Source organism: Heterodontus francisci, chromosome 10 (genome assembly GCF_036365525.1).
Source record: "Heterodontus francisci isolate sHetFra1 chromosome 10, sHetFra1.hap1, whole genome shotgun sequence".
In the NCBI taxonomy this organism is placed as follows: domain Eukaryota; kingdom Metazoa; phylum Chordata; class Chondrichthyes; order Heterodontiformes; family Heterodontidae; genus Heterodontus; species Heterodontus francisci.
The window spans coordinates 82,116,857-82,144,504 of NC_090380.1; the positions used below are offsets into that span (position 1 = coordinate 82,116,857).

The 27,648-nt window shown below is 45.1% G+C and overlaps 1 protein-coding gene across 4 annotated transcripts in view; it reads left to right on the top strand.

Annotated features, from left to right (window-relative positions):
* Nucleotides 1-233: 233 nt before the first annotated feature.
* Nucleotides 234-27,648, top strand: part of cip2a (cellular inhibitor of PP2A) — a 102,377-nt gene continuing 74,962 nt past the window's right edge. Inside the window, exons 1-8 of one of the 4 annotated variants that reach the window (XM_068040881.1) lie at nucleotides 234-299; nucleotides 2,617-2,720; nucleotides 7,475-7,622; nucleotides 9,972-10,081; nucleotides 17,268-17,362; nucleotides 19,919-20,015; nucleotides 24,366-24,488; nucleotides 25,895-26,040. In XM_068040881.1, the coding sequence (XP_067896982.1) occupies nucleotides 2,619-2,720; nucleotides 7,475-7,622; nucleotides 9,972-10,081; nucleotides 17,268-17,362; nucleotides 19,919-20,015; nucleotides 24,366-24,488; nucleotides 25,895-26,040 (821 nt within the window). In that variant the 5' untranslated portion in view covers nucleotides 234-299; nucleotides 2,617-2,618. Of the gene's footprint in view, nucleotides 387-2,616; nucleotides 2,721-7,474; nucleotides 7,623-9,617; nucleotides 9,642-9,971; nucleotides 10,082-17,267; nucleotides 17,363-19,918; nucleotides 20,016-24,365; nucleotides 24,489-25,894; nucleotides 26,041-27,648 lie in introns of those variants that run through there. The other 3 variants (XM_068040880.1, XM_068040882.1, XM_068040883.1) reach the window with 3 other exon arrangements.

The following is a 27,648-nucleotide window of genomic DNA, read 5'->3' on the forward strand; positions in this document are numbered from 1 at the left end:
GAGAATGGTTCTCCCCGCCTGTTAATTATCCTGCGTTATTTTTCTTCGCGGTGGTTCTTTACGTTATTTTTCTGAGAGATTTGACTAAGTGCATAAAGCTGTACTTGAAGGAATCAGGGCTACTCAGAAATCCTGCCTCTGCTCTGTCCAGATGCTGCTGAGCCGATTGTCCATCTCCACCCTCGCCGACCAGGGCATCCTCACGCTGTGACGTCAGAGCGCCGGACCATCCCCCCCGGCGTGAGCAACCACTGCGCATGCGCTCTGGCAGAAAGCGGCAAGATGGCAGAACGTGTAACGTAAGAGGAGACACCAATTTATCTGCTAGGAGTTTTCTTGTCACAGTGTACAGTTGTTCGTGCGGGAAAAAAAAGCATTTTCAAGAGGTCAGGAATCCAACTCTAGTCTTGAAAACTAAGTGGTTGTTGTAACAACGCGTAAAGTTCCAATCATACAACCCACCGAACCGCTGACAGGCGGTTGCTGGCAAAGTTAAGCCGTTGGGATGTTGTAAATTGTGTGAAGAGGGGAGGGAGGGAGAGGAATAGTGGTGAGTTCGGAAACACCCACCATGTTTACAAATTTCCTTTATTATAACAAGAAAGGAGTTCACAGGATTAGTAGCAATAGAGCGTAAGTAGCAGGTGATCTGGTTGTGGATGATAGGAAATAGTTGGTTTCATGTTATTTCCCCTTTCGTTGCGGCGTAATGGTAAGGGCTGGTGAATTTTAAACTGGGAGCGCGAGCTGGCGATGTCGGAAAGCGCGCGGTGCGACCGTTAAAGGCCACCGTTTGCAGGAAACCCGTTTAGGCTCTCCCCCCGCGCTCCCCTCCCCCCCGCGCTCCCCTCCCCCCCCGCTCCCCTCCCCCCCCCCCAACCCTCCCCCCCCCCCCCCAACCCTCCCCCCCCCAACCCTTATCCCCCCTCCCCCCCTTATCCCCCCTCCCCCCCCAACCCTTATCCCCCCTCCCCCCCCCAACCCTTATCCCCCCTCCCCCCCCCAACCCTTATCCCCCCTCCCCCCCCCCCAACCCTTATCCCCCCTCCCCAACCCTTATCCCCCCTCCCCCCCCAACCCTTATCCCCCCTCCCCCCCCCAACCCTTATCCCCCCTCCCCCAACCCTTCTCCCCCCCCCCAACCCTTCTCCCCCCCCCCCCCAACCCTTCTCCCCCCCCCCCCCAACCCTTCTCCCCCCCCCCCAACCCTTCTCCCCCCCCCCCAACCCTTCTCCCCCCCCCCCAACCCTTCTCCCCCCCCCCCAACCCTTCTCCCCCCCCCCCAACCCTTCTCCCCCCCCCCCAACCCTTCTCCCCCCCCCCCAACCCTTCTCCCCCCCCCCCAACCCTTCTCCCCCCCCCCCAACCCTTCTCCCCCCCCCCCCCAACCCTTCTCCCCCCCCCCCCAACCCTTCTCCCCCCCCCCAACCCTTCTCCCCCCCCCCCAACCCTTCTCCCCCCCCCCCCAACCCTCCCCCCCCCCAACCCTTCCCCCCCCCCCACCCTTCTCCCCCCCCCCCCCACCCTTCTCCCCCCCCCCACCCTTCTCCCCCCCCCCAACCCTTCTCCCCCCCCCCCAACCCTTCTCCCCCCCCCCCAACCCTTCTCCCCCCCCCCCCAACCCTTCTCCCCCCCCCCCCAACCCTTCTCCCCCCCCCCCCAACCCTTCTCCCCCCCCCCCAACCCTTCTCCCCCCCCCCCCCAACCCTTCTCCCCCCCCCCCCCAACCCTTCTCCCCCCCCCCCCAACCCTTCTCCCCCCCCCCCCAACCCTTCTCCCCCCCCCCCCAACCCTTCTCCCCCCCCCCCCAACCCTTCTCCCCCCCCCCAACCCTTCTCCCCCCCCCCAACCCTTCTCCCCCCCCCCAACCCTTCTCCCCCCCCCCCAACCCTTCTCCCCCCCCCCAACCCTTCTCCCCCCCCCAACCCTTCTCCCCCCCCCCCCAACCCTTCTCCCCCCCCCCAACCCTTCTCCCCCCCCCCCAACCCTTCTCCCCCCCCCCCAACCCTTCTCCCCCCCCCCCCAACCCTTCTCCCCCCCCCCCCAACCCTTCTCCCCCCCCCCCCAACCCTTCTCCCCCCCCCCCAACCCTTCTCCCCCCCCCCCCAACCCTTCTCCCCCCCCCCCAACCCTTCTCCCCCCCCCCCAACCCTTCTCCCCCCCCCCCCAACCCTTCTCCCCCCCCCCAACCCTTCTCCCCCCCCCCCCAACCCTTCTCCCCCCCCCCCAACCCTTCTCCCCCCCCCCCAACCCTTCTCCCCCCCCCCCAACCCTTCTCCCCCCCCCCCAACCCTTCTCCCCCCCCCCCCCAACCCTTCTCCCCCCCCCCCAACCCTTCTCCCCCCCCCCCCAACCCTTCTCCCCCCCCCCCCCAACCCTTCTCCCCCCCCCCCAACCCTTCTCCCCCCCCCAACCCTTCTTTCTCCCCCCTCCCTCCCCCTAACCCTTCTCCCCCCTCAACATCTGTGCTCACCTAGCCGCATTGCAGTTTGTGTGTCGTTATATTATAGCCAGTGTGCTATTTGATATTAAATATCTTTAAGAATGTTTTTAGAGATTTTTTTGGGCAGTGATGTTCGCATCAATCTGTGCTAAATTCCCTTTTTTTTTGCCCAGAGATGGATCAAACGTCTTGCATGAAATCTCTGTTACTGGCTATCACCCAATATAAAAATGCAAAAACTGAAAACAATGCTTTACAAGTACAAAGGCAATTGGATGTAAGTACAACACCTACTAGATTAAAGTAAAGTTGAAATAGATATAATCTATGTGTGCGCGCATGACATATATGTACGCGATCACACTATGATAGCAATTAATTGGTTGTGGAATACGTTTGGAAATAGTGTGGGAAAATGGCGCAATAACAGGGAACACAAAAGTCCGAGTGTATCAAGCCTGTGTCCTCAGTACCTTGCTCTATGGCAGTGAAGCCTGGACAACGTATGTCAGCCAAGAGCGACGTCTCAATTCATTCCATCTTCGCTGCCTCCGGAGAATACTTGGCATCAGGTGGCAGGACCGTATCTCCAATACAGAAGTCCTCGAGGCGGCCAACATCCCCAGTTTATACACACTACTGAGTCAGCGGCGCTTGAGATGGCTTGCCCTTGTGAGCCGCATGGAAGATGGCAGGATCCCCAAAGACACATTGTACAGCGAGCTCACCACTGGTATCAGACCCACTGGCCGTCCATGTCTCTGCTTTAAAGACGTCTGCAAACACGACATGAAGTCCTGTGACATTGATCACAAGTCGTGGGAGTCAGTTGCCAGCGTTCTCCAGAGCTGGCAGGCAGCCATAAAGGCGGGGCTAAAGTGTGGCAAGTCGAAGAGACTTAGTAGTTGGCAGGAAAAAAGACAAAAGCGCAAGGGGAGAGCCAACTGTGTAACAGCCCCGACAAACAAATTTTTCTGCAGCACCTTTGGTAGAGCCTGTCACTCTAGAATTGACCTTTATAGCCACTCCAGGCGCTGCTCCACACACCACTGACCACCTCCAGGCGCTTACCCATTGTCTCTCGAGATAAGGAGGCCAAAGACAGAAGACAGGAATACTTTTGACAGTGTGAAACGCTGGTTCATTTCTTTTGTTCCCGCTCCCTGGCAATTCCTCTCCACAATTTTGGCTCAAACATTTTGTTAACATCTATAATGGGATCTTTCTGTGTCGACATTTGTGATAAGGAAACCCTTGTCTCAATGTGTTACTGTTTTATAATTGGACAGCTGTTCTTAGAGAGGGGTTTGATGATTTGAGTTGTAGGGTATTGAACATTTGGGTGAAAGCTTAGAATGTTGTTAGAGAGGTGGTTATATTTTTGGAAGCAGGGTGAAGTAATTTCTTCCCTGAATTTCCCTAGCCCTCAGCTGGGATAATGCTTAGTTCTTCAAAGCATTAAGTGCAAGTGCTCTGTAATTATCACCTGCATGTTGTCAAAAGAGATCTTTCAGAGAACCAACACTGACATGATGGGATGAACAGCTTCCTTCTGCGCTGTGTGATTCTATGAGATTGGTCATGTGGTGGATAGCTGTAGGCTGCAGGAAGGTATTTATGGTCTGGTCAAATGGGCAGAAAAGTGGCAAATGAAACCCAACCTTACATAGGCTGGGGAAGGTGGTGGGGAGGTGGGGGCGAGAAACGGGCTGCCCACTCCAGGTCAATCAAGGCCCAACGCTCACTTGAGGGCCTTCATCCGCCTCCACATGGATTTTACCCATGGGGGATTTCAACTTCCCAAATATTGATTGGCAACTCTTTAGATCGAATAGTTTGGATGGGGTAGTGTTTGTGCAGTATGTCCAGGAAGCTTTTCTGACTCAGTATGTAGACTGCCCGACCAGAGGGGAGGCAATATTGGATTTGGTACTAGGTAATGAACCAGGGCAAGTGATAGAGCTGTTGGTGGGCGAGCACTTTGGAGATAGTGATCACAATTCTGTAGCATTCACTGTGGTAATGGAGAGGGATAGGTATGTGCAACAGGGCAAGGTTTACAATTGGGGGAAGGGTAGATATGATGCTGTCAGGCAGGAACTGAGGAGCATAAGTTGGGAGCATATGCTGGCAGGGAAGGGCACGGTCGAAATGTGGAACTTTTTCAAGGAGCAGATAGTAGGGGCCATTGATAAGCATGTCCCTGTCAGACAGGGAAGGGATGGTCATGTGAGGGAACCGTGGTTGACAAGAGAGGTTGAGAGTCTTGTTAGGAAGAAGAAGGATGCGTATATAAGGTTGAGGAAAAAGGGCACAGGCATAGCTCTGGAGGGATACAAGATGGCCAGGAAGGATCTGAAGAAAGGGATTAGGAGAGCTAAGAGAGGGCATGAAAAATGCTTGGCGGGTAGGATAAAAGAAAACCCCAAGGCCTTTTACGCGTATGTCAGAAATATGAGGATGACTAGGGGGACCGTAGGTCCGGTCAAGGACAATAGCGGGAGACTGTGTGTTGAGCCGGAAGAGATAAGTGAGGTTTTGAATGAGTACTTCTCTTCGGTATTTACGAATGAGAAGGGGTGTATTACTGAAGAGGACGGTGTGAAACAGACTGGTAAGCTCGAGGAAGTGCTCGTTAGGAGGGTAGATGTGTTGGGGTTTTTGAATAACTTGAAGATAGACAAGTCTCCCGGGCCTGACGGGGTATATCCAAGGATGTTATGGGAAGCAAGGGATGAAATTGCAGAGCCGCTGGCAATGATCTTTTCATCTTCTCTGTTGACGGGGGTGGTACCAGGTGATTGGAGGGTGGCAAATGTTGTGCCCCTGTTCAAGAAAGGGAATAGGAACAACCCTGGGAATTACAGGCCAGTTAGTCTTACTTCGGTGGTAGGCAAGTTGATGGAAAAGGTGCTGAGGGATAGGATTTCTGAGCATCTGGAAAGACACTGCTTGATTCGGGACAGTCAGCACGGTTTTGTGAGGGGTAGGTCTTGCCTCACAAGCCTGATTGAATTCTTTGAGCAGGTGACCAAGCAAGTGGATGAGGGTAAACCAGTGGATGTGGTGTACATGGATTTTAGTAAGGCATTTGATAAGGTCCCCCATGGTAGACTTATGGAGAAAGTCAGGAGGCATGGGATAGTGGGGAATGTGGCCAGTTGGATTAAGAATTGGCTAACTGATAGAAGGCAGAGAGTGGTCTTAGATGGTAAATACTCAGCCTGGAGCCCAGTTACCAGTGGCGTGCCACAGGGATCAGTTCTGGGTCCTCTCCTGTTTGTGATTTTTATTAACGACTTAGATGAGGAAGTCGAAGGGTGGGTCAGTAAATTTGCAGATGATACAAAGGTTGGTGGAGTTGTGGATACCGAGGAGGGCTATTGTCGTCTGCAAAGGGACTTGGATAGGTTGCAGTGCTGGGCTGAAAAGTGGCAGATGGAGTTTAACCCTGAAAAGTGTGAGGTCGTCCATTTTGGAAGGACAAACACGAATGCAAAATACTGGGTTAACGGTAGGGTTCTTGGGCATGTGGAGGAGCAGAGAGACCTTGGGGTCTATGTGCATAGATCGTTGAAGGTTGCAACTCAAGTGGATAGGGCTGTGAAGAAGGCATATGGGGTGTTAGCGTTCATTAGCAGAGGGATTGAATTTAAGAGCCGTGAGGTGATGATGCAGCTGTACAGGACCTTGGTAAGGCCTCATTTGGAGTACTGTGTGCAGTTCTGGTCGCCTCATTTTAGGAAGGATGTGGAAGCCTTGGAGAGGGTGCAGAGGAGATTTACCAGGATGTTGCCTGGAATGGAGAATAAGTCTTACGAGGAAAGGCTGAACATTCTAGGCCTCTTCTCATTAGAACGGAGAAGGATGAGGGGTGACATGATAGAGGTTTATAAGATGATCAGGGGAATAGATAGGGTAGACAGTCAGAAACTTTTTCCCCGGGTGGAGCAAAGCGTTACAAGGGGTCATAAATTTAAGGTGAAGGGTGGGAGATATAAGGGGGATGTCAGGGGAAGGTTCTTTACCCAGAGAGTGGTCGGGGCATGGAATGCCTTGCCTGGGGAAGTTGTTGAGTCAGAAACTTTAGGGACTTTCAAACGGCTTTTAGATAGGTATATGGATAAAGGAGAATGATGGGGTATAGATTAAATTGTCCTTGACAGAGGACAAAGGATCGGCACAACATCGTGGGCCGAAGGGCCTGTTCTGTGCTGTATTTTTCTATGTTCTATGTTCTAAGTGGGCGTCCGGAAAATGTGAAAGCTGGCGGCCTTTCAGCATCCCGGGGGTGGGCCTTGACATACAGGCACAGGGTGCCTGATTGAGGACTGCTCCCGCTTCCCCCAAGTACCCCCAGGACCCCAGACGCCCCCTTTCGCCCCCACATGACCACCCTTGCCTCGCCGGGGCTTGACCGATCACCCCGACCAGGCACCCCTAACTTCCCTGCTGTCCTGGCTCCATGTCCTCGGCTGCAGTTCCATCAGTGGCCACTGCTCCTGGTTGTTCTATTGGAACTAAGAGCTGCTGGCCCGATGATCGGCCGGCAGCTCAATGAGACGGGACTTCCTCCTTCAAGTGGGTGCAAGTCCCGCCTTGGAACAATTAAAGCCTGGGGACCCGTAAAATGCGGGACGTATCCCCGGGCTGGGCAGAAGCGGGTTCACCACCGACTTTTACGTCGGTGGCCAACTCCCGACCACCTGACGTAAAATCCAGCCCATTGTCTTTTTGAAGTCATTGCATTATGGCATATACTGTATTCTTTAAATGTTCACTAGTGTGTTCCAATCTTGAGGATGGCTAAATCCTGTTTAATAAACAGTTTAAAATACTGTAATTTGTATTCATTTCCATGAAATGGAAAATAATAGATAAAATGGCAACTGATTTAGAAGTTTATGGATAAGTGGATTGGAAGAACCGAGGATTATGTTGAGCGTACTGACCTTGGCACAATGAAATCATTCCTAGCCTAGAAATATCTGGTGAAACAAATTTTGAAATATTATTTTCTTATCTTTCTAGATAATTTGTGGAACAAAAGCAGTAATGGTATTTGCAACAAATCAAAGTTTACCAAGTGAATGTCTGAACAGCCTTGTGGAACTTGTTGGTGATCCTAACATAAAAGTGTCAGTGACTCTAAAAATTATTGGAATACTAACACAGTTAGGTATGATTTATTTTGCTCAATTAAATTACAACAATTTGCATTTTTATTTTATAATTTAATTTCACATACCCCATTGTAGACTTTATGCTGTTATATTAATGTTTGTCTTGACAATGTATGAATGTTTACAAGTATAAATACAGCCATGCACTTATACATACATGTAAAAGATAAAGATGGAGAAATTGAGTTCACTTAATATTTTTAACCTTCTCCAAAAACTTTTATAAAAAAAAACTAACTTTGTCAATACCTGTTCATGGAAATGTTGTATACTTCTGGCTCAAAAATAAAAAGTCTTTAAGCTAAATCACTTCTTTTGGGTAACTGTGTTGAAGGGGGTGTATAATCCCAAATTTTTTCACTTTTGTGCTCCTTTAGAGAATAATTTATACCACTGGTTCACAAACTGAAATGTGTCTGCTGGTGAGGTGAGACATAAATCCAGGTGGCACAGGGTGATGTGATAAGCCACAATCAAATGACATTTTAGAATGTGAAGGAAAAGGAAGAACATAATTACAAAGAAGGGAAACATTAACTGGGGCTTTGAAAGTAGAAGTCTGAAGGAAATAAAGCTCAAAAAAGGGGAAATGAAAACCAGAACAGGAGTAATTAATGTAAAATTACTTCAGTGGATCACCAGAAAGCTATATGAAATTTTTTTGCTAGGAATCTGCTCTGAAAAAGTTTGGGAGCCACTAGTTAATATCCTTTGCTGAATGAATGTGAATATTGCTTCACAAATAAACTGTAATATCTATTATTTTAAAGGAATGGTATGCAAGGGAGGGGGGAGAGTTGTCATTTTTTTCTACCTTGAAAAAGTGATGGGAATAAATTTGAGAGCTCCCCATTGTTGGTTCCTTTTTTCCTGTGTCTGCAAAGGAAGGATCATCCAAGTTGACTTCAATGATGATTGGGTGAAGCCACATTTGTCAATTAAATGATCTGAACAGATGTCCCATGAAGTTTCTTTTTGGTAGAAGATAGATTGAAGGAGGACACTGTGAGTATTGTCTAATTTTAGCTAGGTGGCTATCTCTTCCAAGCCAGTCACAATACATAAGGAATTTAAAAGCCAGCTACAATTAAAATCCATATCCCAGCTACATCCAAATAAATGCAGTTATGTAGATGTAGTTGGAATACGGTAAGCAGTTATTCAAGATAACAAGCACTGGGTATTTAAGGGAGTTAGTTGAGTTCAGAGAGACGCTATTTGGAACTTCCAAGGGATTTAGGTCAGACTTGCTCCCACAGGGATGATAAATACTAGAAACAAAATATTCTACAAAAGAAAGTTTATTGATTACTACCTTTAATTCTTCCTCTTGAGCTAAATAATGGAATTTCTGCTGCAAATATATATAGTGTATCGTTGCTACTATGCAGTTGCTTTTTCTTGGTTTGTTAAATTTGCTTAATTTTTTAAACTGAAAACATGATCTGATGCTCTGATACTTTACTGCTTATCAAGGGTGGAAGAATACTGAGGAGATATAGGATAATATTGCAGTTAAAGCAGTTGAAAGATTGTGTTGTGTTTTAGACTGAGTAGGTTGCTTAGAGCGACTAAGCTATTTCTGAAATTGTAGGGAGTTGGGACTCACCTATGTGAATAATCTAAATTGGCAATGCTAAAAAAAAATCTAGAGCAATAAGAGTAGAAAGACGAGAGGTTCTCTTCCCTGTATTTCTGGGGTAAGGTCATGGTCAAGTTTAAAAATGATCCCTCGCTAGCATTTTGCATATTCTTTTCAATTTCTGTATACAAATCTGTTTTTGTGATTTTTCAGCTTAACACAAGTCATAGTGTAAATATCAGATGAGACTTTTCCTTCCAAATTAATGAAATCTAATGAAGCTACTCATTGTAATTTGTGTATAAAGTATAATCTGGTTTAGTTATTTAAAATTCATTACATGTTTTTTTTTAAATAATACTTTGGAAATATTTTGGTAAGTTTAAATTTTTTTTCCCTTTTTCTATAGGTTTTCACAACCTAGCCTGACAGGGTAAGCAGGCAATCCACTCCCAAACCTTTGTAGCTCTATTACCAATTATTGAGAGGTGTGTGAGAGGACAAAACATGGTGATTCACTCCATGTGTGGAAGTGTCTGACCTCACCTTGGTGTCTCACCATGTTGAGAATTGAAATCTGTACATCGTTGTGAGGGAGATCACTCTGTTATAAAGTGTGTTGCTAGTTTAGTGAACTGAACTGCATTGTCGTTGTATTGCACCTATAATTGCAGATGTGGATTTTTTTTTTTACATATTTCCAATTATTGCATCTTACATCAATACCTGTTATTCAATATTTTCTTTTTATGTTTCATTCTAGCATCAGACAGCGAGAGCAGAGAGACTTTGCATACATACAACCTTATCAGTGCACTTGCAGCAGTGGTTCAACATAACAGTACAACTCCCAATGAGCAGATTGTACGGCAGGTATGAATCCAATGTAATTGACAGTCCACCTTTTGTAGATGTGGCATGGGGTGTGGAGAGGAGAGGATGCCATGATGGAATAAAATTATAGATGTTTAATTATAAGAGATTTGGAGGAGTTTTTTTAGACCAGAATCATCTTTTTAACTGCCCTTCTATGATATTTAAGGATTAAACAGGACATCAAACTCAGCATAACTATTGTTAGAGCATAACAAGAAATAGGAGCAGGAGTAGGCCATTTGGCCCCTTAAGCCTGCCCTGCCATTCAATAAGATCATGGCTGATCTGCCCCGACCTCAACTCCTCTTTCGTGCCAGCTCCTCATAGTCCTCAGCTCTCCGATATTTCAAAAATCTATCTACCTCCTCAAATACTTTCAGTGAGCTAGCCTCCACAACTCTGGGTTAGAGAATTCCAGGCATTCACTACTCAGAGAAGAAATTCCTTTGCATCTCAGTTTTAAATGAGTGTCCCCTTATTCTGTAACTATGTCCCCTAGTTTGAGATTCCCCCACTATTGGAAACATCTCCTCAACATCTACCCTGTCAAGCCCCCTCAGAATCTTGTACATTTTAATAAGATCACCCCTCATTCTTCTAAACTCTAATGAATAAAGTCCTAACCTGTTTAGCCATTCTTGATAAGTCAACCAACCCCTTATCCCAGGAATCAGCCTAGTGAATCTCTTTTGAACTGCCTCCAATGTTATTATATCCTTTCCTAAATATGGGGACGAAAACTGTACACAGTACTCCAGGTGTGGCCTCACCAACACGCTCTACAATTGTAACAAGACTTCCTGATTTTTAAACTCTGCTGCTGGTTCCAAAAATAAATTCCTTAGTTTTTGATTGGATACTTTCCTAGACTGCCTTTGTTAACCACAGGTGGTTCATCCTTCTCATCGAGTTCTTCTTTTTGACCAGGATAAATTTTTGCAGAGCATTATGAAATACCTACTTAAATGTCTGCCACTGCTTATCCACTGACCTTCCCCTTAATCTATTTTCCCAGCCTGTTTTAGACAACTCTTTCTTCATACTTCCGTAATTGCCATATTGTTTAAGTTGAGCACACTGGTTTGAGACCAGAGTTCTCGTCCTCAAACTGAATTTGAAATTCTACCCTATTGTGATCACTACCCCCTCGAGGATCCTTAACGACGATATCTCTTAATCCTACCCCATTACACATTGCTAGATCTAAAATAGCCTGTTCCCGGGTAATTCTGCAACATTTTGCTCTAAGTAACAATCCCTGATGCACTCTACAAATTCGTCTTCCACATTACCTCTGTCAATCTGATTTGTCCAGTCAATATGGAGATTAAAATCACCCATGACAATTGTAATGCCCTTCTTACACGTCTCTAGTATTTCCCGATTTATACTTTTTCCTACAGTGAGGCAACTCTTCGGGGGCCTATAGAAGACTCCCGCCCGTGACTTCTTTGCCTTGCTATTCCTTATTTCCACCCAAACTGATTCCACATCACGACCTATTGTACTTATATCACTACTCTCCACTGCACCTTACTTTATTAGCAAAGCTACCCTACCTCTTCCTTTTTGCCTATTTTTCAGGAACGTTGAGTACCCTTGAATATTGAGTTCCTAGTCTTGGTCACCCTGCAACCAAGTCTCTGTAATAGCTATCAAGTCCTATTCATTTATTTCTGTTTGTGCCGTCAACTCATCTAGTTACAAATGCTGCATGCATTCAAATAAAGAGCCTTAAGCTTTGTCTATTTACCATTACCACTCATTCTGGTTCTAATTTCTGCTGCACTCATATATTTTCTGCCCCTTCCTGTCACCATTCTTTGCTCATAATTAAGTTTATTGTTGGATCCCATCAGTTACAAAGAGAGACGAAGTCCGACCATAACTTTTAGAAACTTTATTGCAGTATATGGTTGTTACATTCCAAGGTTACAAAAGAACAAAAAGCAAAACAAAAGAACATGCAAAAGAACAAAAAAAAAAGAACATGTGCTCACCACAGCAAGCCTTTCTTATAGTTATTCAAACAAAAGTAGTAACGCCTACCCTCACCGCCCCCCCCCCCCCCCCCCCCGGTTTCTGAGTGGTTTGCAGACTTCTGTTATCAGTGCATGATTGGTTCATTCACAGCAGCATTTTATTTTTGCATTTTATTTCAGTAGTTTCACATCCCCCCCCTCCTTGACCTGTTAGGCTGATTATTAAACAATAGGCTGCTATTAAGCTATCTGCAGCTGGCCTGTTGGCTTCTGCTTGTTACTTTTTATAAATTGGCTCCACAGTTAGTTTGTTAGCTGATTAGCTTACTTTTGATCTGTCCTCACAGTTCCCCCTTTGATTCTTCAAACTTCTTTAAGAATCATTCTATCAATCCCACCTAGGTGCCTTTAATGGTCTCTACTTGTCTAGAAACAGCCTTCAACACCCGGAGGGGTTGCGCTTAATACGTTGCCCACTTGTGCCACACGTGGGGACAGTGGGAGCTCTAAGGGCATAAGTTTGGCAGGGGTTTCAGTTACTTGTTTACAACAGCACTTAATAAGCAAAAGCGTAAAATACAAAATTATGATTATAACAAAAAAGATCAAACCCTGTACCATTTGAGGTCCCTATTGAGCCCAACCACCCGGTCGCCCAACTCCATAAGGTGGGAGTTGGGGGTTGGTTAAGTTTCTCTATCAACGTGCCTTTCCCTGGACACTCGATCAGTTTCCCAAAGTGGAAAGGTTTGGTTAGCCAAAAGTAAGCAGATACTTAAAATGCATGCAAAGAGGATAATAAAAATTCTGAACATATTGGCAAATGGTAATTGTCCTGATAGGTCGGTGTTTAGTCATGGGTCGCTCGCTTGACGCGAGAGGCGAGTATCCACGCTTTCTTCCCTTCCACCTTAACTGCTGCATGGGTGGTCAGTAGCACCTGGAATGGTCCCTCCCACTTGGCGCCCAGTGCTTCTTTATGTATTTTCTTCACATAGACCCAGACTCCGGGACGATTTTGTGCCCTCCTTCTGGTGGGTCACCCCAAGCTGCTAATACCTGCGAGGAAGCAGAACTGATAGCATTTGTTAGGTTCTGACAATATTTTAGTAGAGCGTCACTCATCAGGTGACAATCAGCTTTTCGCAAATCAATTGTTCCCAGCAGAGGCATGGGTCTCCCTGTTATTATTTCAAATGGACTCAGGTCCGTAGTTCTGTTCAGAGTTGATCCAATTTCTATTGAAGTTACACAAACCCAAAAAGGACCTAATCTCCTGGATAGTGGTGGGCTGTTTGGCAGTCTGGATGGCTGTGGTCCTGTCCTGGGTAAGTTCCCTCTTTCCTTTCTAAATCTTTTGTCCCAGGTACACGACCTCTTCTTGGGCTATTTGCGCTTTGTCGACACTGGCCTTGTGTCCTCTCCGATGAAGGTGGTCCAGCAGGTACGCAGATCTTGTTCGTGTTGTTCTTCCATTTCAGAGGCTAACAGGATGTCGTCCACGTACTGGATGACCGTGGAATGCATGGGAGGTAACTCCCTCAAATGGTTTTGTAGGGACATATGAAATACCATAGGGTTGTTGTGGAAACCCTGTGGCAGCCGGGTCCAGGTGTACTGTTGTTGTTGAACGGTAAAGGCGAACCACGGTTGGACCTCGGGTGCCAGTGGCACCGACCAAAATCCATTGGCCATGTCGATAACAGGGAACCATTCATGTGCCGGCCTCAGAGCATTGAATACCGTAGAGGGGTCAGCTACCAGGGGAGCCTTTTGATCAATACACTGGTTAGCCCTTCTATAGTCGACAGTAAGCTGCCAGGTCCCGTTTGTTTTCGGTGCTGGCCACATAGGGCTGTTGGAGGTACTGTGTGTTTTAACCAGCATGCCTCGCTCCTCTAATTGTCTAATTATGGGTAAGATTCCTGCAATAGATGTTGGACTAATGGGGTATTGTTTAGTACAGGGCGGAGCGGATCCTACAAACGTTGCCGGTTCCATTTGAAGTAGCCCACAATCGTTCTAATCCCGAGCCCACATTGGGTGCTCCCTCAGCTCCTCCTCCTTCAGACTTCTGATAGACCATGTTACCTGGCCGCCTTCAAAATGCAGCTAAGAGTTCAGCTGGGTAAGAACGTCCATACCCAGAAGGGTCTGGTCCACCGGACCTATCCAGACTGGTGTTATCAATTTGTGTGGACCAAGACCAATGCGTATGGGCTGAGTTTTCCTGATCACCAACCCATGGCCACCAGCCCCGTGTGTGGTCTTAACTTTGCCGTCCATCGGTATAGAGTTCCCGTATCGTTGAGGTAGACACGTTAGTTCGGCCCCAGTATCCAGCAGGCAGTCTAATCTTGATCGCCCACCCTCGCGGTTATATACAATCCATCTCTTCGTTGTTCTGTTACTGCCAGGAGGGGCACTGAAAGGGCGAGGGAGGGCTCCGCTAGTTTTTTGCCGCACTATGTAACGCCAGTATCTCCTTCCATTGCTGGGGTGACAACTGTTTGAATTTTTCTAGGTCATCGTCCTCGGGAGGGACCTGGTCTTGGTGCCAGATTGTATCCTTGCCGTCCTCTTCCCCGTCCCTTCGCTCTACACATTTTAGCCCAATGGCCTTCCTTCCCGCGGTAGTAGCATGCCCCGGGTCGCCTATCTTGCGCCTTATCAGCGCCTTTGGGCGTCCAACCCGCCTGCAGAGCATCGGAGCTTTGCTCCCATGTCCCTGTCCAGCTGACTGCATCGATCAATCAACTGCGCATAGGTTACTCCTGTGCCTTCCCACTCTGGTAAGGTTACCTTCAGCATCTTGGATAATTCTGGTTTTAGCCCCGCAACAAAGGCAGACTTCAAAGGCACAAAACGGGTATCATCCAGATCCTCTGGAGCAAGAATAAAAGCAAAATACTGTGGATGCTGAAAATCTGAAACAACAAGAAATGCTGGAACCACTCAGCAGATCTGGCAGCATCTGTGGAAAGAGAAGCAGAGTTAACGTTTCGGGTCAGTGGCCCTTCTTCGGAACTGACAAATATTAGAAATTTAAAAGGTTATAAGCAAGTGAGGTGACAAAGGGGAAGGTGTCCGATATCCTCGAGTGTTCCAGCCAAACAGATCTAAACCTCTCTTCATACTCCAGCACCTGCTTGGTACCTTTTTGCTGACAGGCTGTAATTTTATTCCAGTCCGTCTTTGCGGGACGGAATGCTCGCAGCCACTGACTAATCGCAGCCCATCCGGCATCTAGCTGTTGCTCATCCTCGCCCAAAGCAGTTTGGACCTCTCTGTTCAGTCTTCGCCCCGCACGCCCGGGCACCATCACAGTCAAAATCTGTACCCCGTCCCATGGGTCGAGGTGGTAAATTCCCTTCAGACGTTCTAACTGTCCCCACGTCTTCTGACCCCCCTTTTTCGGGTCAGGCAATTCTTTGGACCATTTATCAATTTACTCAGGATCCACCGGGACATGCATCCAATAAGTGTTGTGCTCAGATGTGATCACCTCGTTACCGTCTGTAGTCGTCTTTTCCTGTTTGACCTTACCGCGTTTCTGTTTAAGGGGGGGCGAGCCGCGCAAAAGGAAACTCATCACTATCACTTTCTTCGCTGGAGGACTCAGCTTCCTCCATACTGGCTTCACGGAGTTGCATTTTTCGTAGTTCTTTCAGTAACGACTCCAGATTCGGGTACAGGTGAGATGGTTGTGGTCGGCGGGGTCCGCAGGGCGGTCCCGGTCCCTTCGGTTGGGTCGCCTGTCCGTCTTGTAATTGTTTTTTAAGTTCTTTAATTTCAGTCTCCAGCCTTTCCTTTTCAGATTGTTCTTCAGTCTCTAATTTTTCTAATTTAAGCTTTTTCTTTCATAATTGTTCGCAAACCGCCTTCAGTTGGTCCTTCACATTATTCAGGTCGTGGTCGCGTTGAACTTGTTGGATAATTGCATTACACTGTCTGATCTGGCCCATTACGACTAAGAACCATTGGGTCAGTTCTTTATCCTTTAAACGGGTCGTTTTTCCCAAAACACTCTTTATATCTTCCAGGGACCACTGTCCCTTGGAGACACCGTATTTCTGTTCAATTTCAGTGCAGGTTTTAGCCAAATTAAACTGTTGCACTATATATCCTTTTAACTGCCGAAGAATTTCATCTTCAGAAACATCTGGCGGGGCCCGCCTTCCTTTTACGGTGGTTGGCAACGGTCAGTTTTCTTCGTTAGTCATTCTACCAATTTTGTGTGGGGGAGGGGGTCTCCAGCCGTGGAGCTTTTCAGCCGGGCTTGTGTATTACCATCGAACACCGCCGATTTAGACGTCTATAAAGGGGGTCTCGAGCCTTGGAAGAGTTAGGGATCGCGTGGTGGAGTACCGAAACTAGACAACGGCCGAGGACTTTTTAAAGTAAACAGGAGTCCTTACCTCCGGGGGCCGATATAGGTCCGGTGTCCATGATCGTCTAGCGATCCTGCCGACTACGCCAAGTTGTTGGATCCCATCAGGCTGATTATTAAACAATAGGCTACTATTAAGCTATCTGCAGCTGTCCTGTCAGCTTCTGCTTGTTATTTTTTATAAATTGGCTCCACAGTTAGTTTGTTAGCTGATTAGCTTACTTATGATCTGTCCCCACATTTATTTATTAGCTATCAAAGAATCTGTCTGAAAACAGGGCAGCACAGTGGCGCAGTGGTTAGCACCGCAGCCTCACAGCTCCAGGGACCCGGGTTCGATTCTGGGTACTGCCTGTGTGGAGTTTGCAAGTTCTCCCTGTGTCTGCGTGGGTTTTCTCCGGGTGCTCCGGTTTCCTCCCACAAGCCAAAAGACTTGCAGGCTGGTAGGTAAATTGGCCATTATAAATTGTCACTAGTATAGGTAGGTGGTAGGGAAATATAGGGACAGGTGGGGATGTTTGGTAGGAATATGGGATTAGTGTAGGATTAGTATAAATGGGTGGTTGATGGTCAGCACAGACTCAGTGGGCCGAAGGGCCTGTTTCAGTGCTGTATCTCTAATCTAATCTAAACAAGTGTCAGATAAATATAATGAAATCTTTACTAACACACAGTTCTGTGTTCACATTTATTGCTCTTGAAAGTAATATGAAAGTTTGAGCACCAGAGACTTTTGTTTAATTACTTTTAAGGTCTGTGTTGATTGCAAAGTTTTGAATTTTAGTAAATTACTTCATTTCTTTTTCAACAGAGCCTGCAGCTTCTACAGAAAATGACTTACAATACCAGAGTTTTTCATTGTAGTGCAAATATTGATGAACTGATTGCATTTCTGGTGAAACATATGTAAGTTTGTAATAACATTATTGCTGTTAACCTAAATCGATAAACTCAGGTGGAATTTGCGGCTTTGATATTCTGATTGTATTGAAGTTCTTATTCGCTGCCTTAATGTCTCAATTATTGACAGGCTATTTCCAATTGCCAGCGTCCGCCAGAGTCAGTTGCCAGCGTCCGCCAGAGCTGGCGGGCAGCCATAAAGGCGGGGCTAAAGTGTGGTGAGTCGAAGAGACTTGGTAGTTGGCAGGAAAAAAGGCAGAGGTGCAAGGGGAGAGCCAACTGTGTAACAGCCCCAACAAACAAATTTCTCTGCAGCACCTGTGGAAGAGCCTGTCACTCTAGAATTGGCCTTTATAGCCACTCCAGGCGCTGCTTCACAAACCTCCAGGCGCTTATCCATTGTCTCTCGAGATAAGGAGGCCAAAGACAGAAGAGAAGAAGATTTCCAATTGATTCCACATTCCTAGCCTTTGATACCCACCAACCTGGTTTCTCCATTTTCCCCCTCCCTTCAGTAAGCAAATTGCTGTCTATCCAACTTCCACCCCTCTTCAAACCCCCCAATCCCCCCCCAAAAAAACCTCTGGCCAGTGTTCTCTCTATTGCATCATTGTTTTCAACTCTTTTAAAATCGTCATCATCCTTACAATCCAACTACCTACAACTGAGCCTTTCTCTCCAACATCTTTAAATATGTTGTTGTCACACAAGTCACACCCTTCACAAATTCTGTTAAGTTCCTCCAATCTGATTTCCAATCTACCTAAAAGCACGAAGACTAGTCTGGTCAAAGTTGCTGAAAACCTGTGTGTCTCATTTTTTCCGACGTCATCTCCTCAACCTTTCAAGCTATTGAGCGCTCCTTTCCTCCACAGCCTGTTCAGATTTCATGGAAATCTGAGCCAATATACTAACTACTTTTCAAACAATTTTTCATCCCATAAACATTGTAATCCCCAGTATGTTCCAGAGCTCCATCCTTGGTCATCTTCTATTCATTATTTACAGGTTGCTCCTTAGCAACTTTAGTGACATTAGCATAGGGTAAGCTTCTATGTGCCCGTCAATGACATCCAAAACTATCGATCTACTATTACCAAGCAGACCTTTGTTACACTTCCGACTGTCCTTCAGGGCCTGGAAGAATCAGAATTTCCTTCAGCCTCATGTCAGCAAAAACAAGCCACCCTTCATGCTTTCACCAGTACCTACACGCCTCTGGCCGAAATACTTCTGTGCCGCTCTCTCAAGTTAAATCCATTGCTGTCTTTTTGCTTAACATTCAGTCCATCACCAAAATTGTCATTTTCATCTCCAGAGCATTGTCTGCTGACACCTCCGCTGCTTCCTTCACTGCTGCTGAAATGTAATCCATGTGTTCACCTTTGTAGATGATATCTGCAATGCGTTTGACACCAACCTCCCTGATTTCACCCTTCACAACATTCAGCTAATGCAGAACTCTGGTGTGCCTCCTGTACTATAAAGCCATACGCAGCCATCTCTCCTGCTTTGTTTAGTTTTGTGGCTTAAAAGCATGAAGTTTTTTAATCTCCATTTCTTGACTAAAGAAATAGGGCATGGCTTTGTTGAAGTTTTGTGTATCTTCAGGTTAACCTTTGTTAAGGCCAATGAATCTAAATTAGAAATAACTACAAACCAATATAGGAAGTGAACGTATTTGACAACAGTATTATCAAACATCAGGGAAATTGGATCTTGGTTCACTTTTCAATTCTTGTATTGAAAAGGCACTTGTACTTGGATATAAACATGAGTTTAAAATAGAATTGTATTGCTGACTCTAAGGATATATTGTGGTTTTGGATACCGTATAGTTAATTCACAGATTGTCAAAACTTTATTAACAGCACTGCAAAATATAGGCAGGGTATAATTTCTCAATCCAGGGAACAGATGTACACTGGCTTCAGTGTCTGTTATGCTACCTAAGTATACTATACATCACAGGAAAAGTAATTGTTTTGACTATCTAGCCCACATCCTTCTGCTTATTCAAGGAAATGCTTGTAACACACATGGTAGAAAATTAACATTTGCAATATGAAATGGAAGATACAGGATGGCCAGAAAATGATCTAACCATGCATTAGGTAAAGTGTTAATCTTAAAAGGAAAATGGAATTGGGGAGTAACACTGTTTAGTTACAGCAATTTGTACACAAAATAAGCAATGAATGTCAATATTTTCAACAAGTAGTAATATACAGCCATATCACAACAAAGCTATCAACTGGATAGCGATTTTAACTTGAGGTAATTCTAACTGAATTTATCAACTCATTTTTAATCCAGTTCTGTTTCTCCGAGGAAATTGGAATTCTGCTTTACAAATATACAGTTAAGTAGACCAGATGTTGCATAGCCAAATGACTGCCAGCTCTAATTTGTTAATTTACAGTGATATGACTAGTTCTTTTTTATTTGAAGGCTTAATTTTAAGCACCTTATTGCAGATGGCAAGATATCATTTTAATGTAAACTATCGTCAGTGGATTAATGCCAGACGAGCTAATTAATGTGAATTCTGTTCTAATACAGTCAAGCCCCAGAAGATGAGCTAACAATGCCATGTCTAGGGTTGATGGCAAACCTGTGTCGGCACAACCTTTCTGTTCAAGCCCATATAAAATCTTTGGTAAGAACTCTTATTCATGTAACTTTGTTTGTTTGGATTCCACTAAGTTGAAATTATGATAAAGTAAACCTGATTGTAGAGTCAATTCCTATTAATTCCAAGTTCTGGTCTGCTCAAAAAAAATCAAATCGTGCAGTTGAATTTAGCAATTTAAATGAAACAGTAGAGAGACCACTTGAATTTTTACCATCGAACAGCAGACCAACTATTGAAGTGCGTGTAATCAAACCTGAGCGCTATACAAGCTGTGCAATACAAAGTTCAGTCAATTCACAAAATATTCGTCATTTGCTTCCTGCACGTTTGTTTACAAAATTGACCATTCTATTTAGCACGGAGAATGGCTCGGTCAAGGTCAGACATCAGGACTTACTACATTATTACAACTGTGAATACGCTTCAAAAAGTAGTTTTTTTTTTACTGTAAAGTGCTTTGGGACATCCTGTGGTCATGATAGGTGCCATGTAAATGAAAGGTTTTCATTGCCAATATTGACAATGGTTTAAAAATTGATGTGGCAGGTGCAACAGCAGACCTAGGTGCTGAGAAGTGCACTGCTTCAGCATTGGCTGTAAGCTATTTAGTGCCTCAAACTTGTTCCACCATTTACTTAGATCTTGGCTGATCTGTACCTGGACCCCATTTACCTGCTTTTGATCCATATCCCTTGATAGCTTTTACCTTTTCAAAAAAAAGTTTCAATTGATCCAGCATCCACAGCTTTTTGGGAGAAGATTCCGATTTCCACTATCCTTTGTGCGAGGAAATGCTTCCTGATTTCATTCCTGAATGACTTGACCCTAATTTTAAGGTTATGCACCCTTGCTCTGTGTTCCTTATCAGACAAGCAGAATTCATGTCCAACTGTTTATTTTTGATGAGGTGGATACATAAAAGCTATTTTGTTTGGTAGTGAACACAGAGCAAGGGTGCGTAACCTTAAAATTGATCTATTTGGCATAGAAATATTGAGTAAGAAATTAAGTGCGATAGTGTCCGTTATTTTGCATGCTGCCAGTGCCCTTAGAGGTCCAAAATGGTGTCTACGGAGTGAGCGCACACTTGTGACATGAAGTTTGCCATTAGCCATTTTGGTGCAGATGTTGGCACAAGAGCACAGTGAACATCTGGAAGCATGCAGAGCAGGCAAATTACAATGCAAATCAGCATGCAATACTCATTTGATACCACTATCATTTTTCTGCGTAAAAGTGCAGTTGACATGCTCTCAACGTGCTCACAGCTGTGTGTGTTTAAGCCGCAGGAAGGACCGCATTGCCATTAGCTATGAAAATGAATGTTGAGATGAACTTGTGTGTCTGGCTCCTGCAATGCTATACTGGAGATGTTTGCAGCATCCAACAGTTTGCCATCTGTCCACTGTTGGCATAAGGGAGATCAATAAGTATCTCTATTCCAAGAAAGTGAACTTCATCTTCCCTTTTGCTAAAATACAAGCATGCAGAGCAAGCACCAGGGTTTGTTCAGGTTGCAGGCTTCTGCATGGTGCAGGGTGCTATTGGTTGCATGTACCTTGCTTTGCAGGCGCCGCATGTCAACTTTGCCATGTACTGGAACCAAAAAGGATTCCACTCCCACAATGCTTAGTTGGTGTGTCACCACGGCAGCACATCATGCAAGTCAATGCCTGGTATCCTGGCAGCATTCGATTGTCGCAAAAACACGTCTGGTTCACTAATGTCCTTTAGGGAAGGAGATCTGCTGTCCTTACCTGTCTGGCCTACATGTGACTCTAGACCCACAGCAATGTGGTTGACTCTTAAAATGCCCTCTGAAATGGCCTAGCAATCCACTCAGTTTTTTCTAACTGCTTAAAAAGTCGATAAGGAATGAAACCAGACAGACCACCCGGCATGGACCTAGGCAGTGGAAATGACAATGGCAAACACAACCCTGTCGACCCTGCAAAGTCCTCCTCACTAACATTTGAGGGCTTGTGCAAAAATTAGGAGAGCTGTCCCACTGACAAGTCAGGCAACCGCCAGACATATTCATACTCGCCGAATTATACTTACAAACAATGTCCCAGACACGACCATCACCATCCCTGGGTATGTCCTGTCCTAATGGCACCGTGGTATACAGTCGAGATAGAGTTGCCCAGAGTCCTCAACATCAACTCCAGACCCCAGCAATTCTCATGGCATCAGGTCAAACATGGGCAAGGAAACCTGCTGATTACCACCTACCCCTCCCCCACTCCCGCTCAGCTGATGAATCAGTACTCCTCCATGTTGAACACCACTTGGCGGAAGCACTGAGGGTGGCAAGGGCACAGAATGTACTCTGGGCGGTGGACATCAATGTCCATCACCAAGAGTGGCTCGGTAGCACCACTACTGACTGAACAGACTGAGTCCTAAAGGACATAGCTGCTAGACTGGGTCTGCGGCAGGTGGTGATGAAACCAACAAGAGGGGAAAACATACTTGACCTCATCCTCACTAATCTGCCTGCTGCAGATGCATCTATCCATGAGAATATTGGTAGGAGTTGTTGGGTCTGAATTTTTATTAATGGATGATAAATACTTGGTAGTTCAAGTTAATAGGGTGAATAGATGTAGGGTGTTAGTTAATTGTATTCAAATATATGTATATAAAGAAGAGCCAGCCAACACTGGCTGGAGTGGAGAAGGAAGCTCTGTGGCAAGCAATAAACAGCCTCTACCTAAGCTTCCTGGTCTCAGTGTCGTCTTCACAAACAGGCCTGGAGATTCTATAACAAGAGTGACCACCGCACAGTTCTTGTGGAAATGAAGTCCTGTCTTCACATTGAGAATATCCTCCATCATGTTGTCTGGCACTACCATTGTGCTAAATGGGATAGATTTCGAACACATCCAGCAATGCAAAACAGGGCATCCATGAGGCGCTGTGGACCACCATCAGCAGCAGCAGAATTGTACTCAACCACAATCTGTGACCTCATGACCTGGCATATCCCCCACCCTACCATTACCATCAAGCCGGGGGATCAACCCTGGTTCAATGAAAAGTGCAGGAAGACGCGCCAGGAGCAGCACCAGGCATACCTCAAAATGAGGTGTCAGCCTGGTGAATCTACAAACCAGGACTACTTGCATGCCAAACAGCCTAAGCAGCATGTGATGGAGCTAAACCATCCCACAACCAATGGATCAGATCTAATCTCTGCAGTCCTGCCACATCCAGTCATGAATGGTGGTGGGCAATTAAACAGCTAACAGGAGGAGGTGGCTCCACAAATATCTTCATCCTCAATGATGGGGGAGCCCAGCACATCTGTGCGAAAGATAAGGCTGAAGCATTTGCAACAGTCTGTAGCCAGAAGTGCTGAGTGGATGATTGATGTCGGTCTCCTCCTGAAATCCCCAGCATCACAGATACCAGTCTTCAGATAATTTGATTCACTCCACGTGATATCCAGAAATGACTGAAGGCACTCGATACTGAAAAGGCTATGGGCTTTGACAACATTCCGGTAATAGTTCTGAAGTCCTGTGCTCCAGAACTTGCTGTGCCCCTAGCCAAGCTGTTCCAGTACAGCAACAACACTGGCATCTACCCTGTAATGTGGAAAATTGCCCAGGTGTGTCCTGTACACAGAAAGAAAGACAAATCCAACCTGGCCAATTACCACCCCATCAGTCTACTCTCGATCATCAGTAAAGTGATGGAAGTTATCATTGACAGTGTTATCAAGCAGCAGTTGCTCAGCAATATCTTGCTCAGTGACACTCAGTTTGGGTTCTGCCAGGGCCCCTTGGCCCCTAACCTCATTACAGCCTTTGTTCAAACATGAACAAAAGAGCTGAACGTGAGGTGAGGGTGACTGCCCTTGACATCAAGGCAGCATTTGATCTAGTATGGCATCAAGGAACCTGAGCAAAACTGGAATCTGTGGGATTCGGGGAAACTCTTCACTGGTTGGAATTATACCTAGCGCAAAGGAAGATGGCTGTGGTTGTTGGAGGTCAATCATCTGAGCTCCAGGACATCACTGCAGGAGTTTCTCAGGGTAGTGTCCTAGGCCCAACCATCTTCAGCTGCTTCATCAATAACCTTCCTTCAATCAGCAGGTCAGAAGTGGGGATGTTCACTGATGATTGCACAATGTTCAGCACCACTCCTCCCGCTCCTCCTCCCCCCCCCCCCCCCCCCGCCCCCTCCTGCCTGTCTTCTCCCCCCCCCCCCCCCCCCGCTCTTTCCCCCTACCCCGCCTCCTCCCACCCCGCCTTGTTCGAACAACATCTGTTTAAAATGACTGCAGGGATAGGTTTTAAGGTACTTGATATGCAGATGAATAAGTAGTCTTTTTGTGTTATCTCACCTTTGTTATTTTCACAGAACTACATAAAAGGATTTTATCGGTCTCTTATCAAATTCTTAGCTCACAGTAGTTTGACAGTTGTGGTTTTTGCACTTTCTATACTGGCAAGCCTAACTCTGAATGAAGAGGTTGGAGAGAAGGTAAGATCTGAAATGCCTTTTATTGATCTAGTTCATGACCCTTCATCAAAAAATATCTATACTGCTATGCATAGTACTGCTAAGCATTTTATGGACTAATCATTGAGTAATATTACACTATATTTTCTTAAGCTTGTTTTCATTTTTGGTGGATAAGTTCATGAACACATTCATTGTCAAAGAGATGAACTGTAGGTCTATTCAGTTCCTTTTGAAGACATCATTTTTGTGTTTCTTTTAAAACAGCTTTGATTTGGTTATTTACTTGACCTTCTTTACTGCTCGTAATCATACTGGCTGAACAGAGGAAACATCAAGTATTTCAGCTATTCTGTTAATTATCTTTTTCAGTTTTACTTACAGTGGACATTTAGAATATTTGTGTGCCTTTATAAGCTTGAAATTTTAATTCTACAAATAAAATGAGGAAATGTAGATATACATTTATATAGTGTTAACATATTGAAATGTTCCAAGGCATTTCACAAGAATGTAATCAGGCAAAAATAGATACTGAAAGAAAGAACAGATGACCAAAATCTTAGTTTTAAGGAGGACAGCTTAAAGAAGAAGAGAGAGGCAGAGAATCTGCGGGAGGTTGAGGTTATGCTATGATTGAGCACATCGGTCGTGGTACAGCTATCATAGAATATGGAAGGCTAAAGGCTAGACAGTTGTGAGTTAGAGTTCTGTTATAAATGACTTGGGCAGGAGAATTTCTTATGAGCGGATACAGGAAAAAGTGATGATAGAAGGGGGATGTGAGTGGTGGGGATAAAAGGAAATGAGCAGAGATAGCCTTGTCTGATTGAGACAATGGGAATAGAGAGGTCACATGAGATGGCAAGATCGTGGGGTGTGAGCGTGAGTATGGGTAGGAGAGTTTATGTGGAGGAAGATGTTAAGAGAAATGGGTAGACTGTTTGATAGTTCTGGTGAGCTGTGTAGTTTGAGCTGGTTAAGCTCACAATGCTGTATGTACCTGGGTTCCTAAGCCTTGGCTTTGTCAAGCTGCCCTTAAGCTGTGTGTGCTTGGGTAAGTGAAAAGTGCTCCTTTTAGGAAGAACGTGTGCACTGTATTGGAGAACAAAATTCTACCCTGTACAAACTTCTTAGTAGCTGTTTGGAGGTTCCTAAAGGTGTTGATGCATGTTTTGCATCATGGACATCTGGGTAGAGAGACGGGGAGGGGTAAGGTTGGAGGAGGTGGTGTTTAAAAACATTGTCATGACCTGCTAGTATACAGAACTTCCTCAAGTGCTTTTGGAGAGGTATTGCTTCTAACATGCAATGCAACCTATTCAAATTATTGTAGGCAAGGTATTGATCAATTGAATGAGATACCCAGGGTATCCATACTCTCATTCTGATTTTCTCTCTCAATGCTTCTTTGTTTTTAAACACAGCTGTTTCATGCCAAGAACATCCACCAGACCTTTCAGCTTATATTTAATATTCTGGTGAATGGAGATGGAACACTAACCAGAAAATATGCCGTAGATCTGCTGGTGGATCTTCTTAAGAATTCAAAGATTGCAGATTTTCTCCAAAGGTCGAGTATTCTTTGCTAGCGTTGATGAAAATTGCACCTGTGAACTTCTGGTCAGGAAGTAAATTATGCCAAATGCTGCAGCTCCAAACTATATTTTTTGAATCATTAACTGTGGACCTAATTTTCCAGTTCTAATTTAAAAGTTTTGGTATCTAGTTATTTTGATCTGCATTACTCTCATAATAACTTCAGGTCTACAATTCCATAACAGAAAGGAAATTCTCGGGAGAGTACTGTCTGTTCAAAATGCCGGACTGGTCTTTTTGTGTAAAATACAAATGTAAAAATGCCACAAGCTTAAAAATGTCATTGTTTTGGATTCAGAGATCAGCCATTTTAGTTCTTTTCCATCCTCAGGCACTTGAAGTAACATCACTCACTTAACACCGAAGAGGAGCACTTCAGACTCATCCAGAGGTGCCTGACTATTAGCTGTGTGTACAGCACGGCCCAGTCTTTTTAGATTTTCTGTCCTTTCTGCAATCGTCAACTCAAACTCCTGAGATGTCTATCTTTACCTTAAAATCAGAAGGTTTAAGATTCGAATCTCACTCCAGACTGGAGTACATATTCTAGGCTGATATTCCTTGCAGTACTGAGGGAAGATTGCATTATCAACTGTGATGTCTTGCAGATTGGGCAATAGAGAGATGTCTAGTCAACATTCAGGTGGATGTAAAATTTTATACTATACATGGAAGAGTAGGGGTTATCCTAGTGTTCTGGTCAACATTTGTCCTTCCACCAGAACAGATAACTGGTTATTTATCTTACTTGCCACTTATATGAGCTTGTTCCTATGTTTGGCTGCTACATTTCCTTACATAACATACACTTCAAAAGTAATTTATTGACCAGCAGGATGTCCTGGGGATGTGGAAAACATTATATAAATGCAACTTTCTTCTTTGTATTTGATTGCAATTATGCAAATTAATTGAGGCTAAATTATGTTTCATCTGTATTTAACAACTGTATTTACTGTGGAACTGTCAAAATGTTAAGGTAAAACCAAACCTCTTATGTAACCCAAACAATCTTGTCTGAGTGGTAGCTTGGCGGCCTCTGAGTCAGAAGGTTGTGGGTTCAAGTTGCACTGGAGACTTCAAGTGCATAATCTAGGCTGACACTTCATTGATGTACTGAGGGAGTGCTAGACTGTCGGAGGTGCTGTCTTTCGGATGAAAAGTTAAACTGAGACCTTATCTGCTTTCTCGGGTGGAGGTAAAAGATCCTGTTGAAAAGAGCAGGGGTGTTCTCCCCTGTGTCCTGGATGATGATTATCCCTCAACCAATATCACAAAGGCAGATTATATGGTCATAATGTCAATGCTTTTTGTAGGACCTTACTTTGTACAAATTGTCTGCTGTGCTTCCTATATTACAATAGTAATTGCACCTCAAAAGTACATATTTGGATGTAAAGCACTTTGGGATGTCCTGAGATGGGAAGGGTGCTATAAAATGGAAGTTCTTTCTAAACTTTGTTTTCCTTTAGGAGATCTAAATTTAGATATGCGGATCTAAAGTTCACATTTGGATTTCCCCTAACTATACTGGACTCTTAAAGGCGCATTTATGTCGCCCTTTTCATGATCACCAGACATT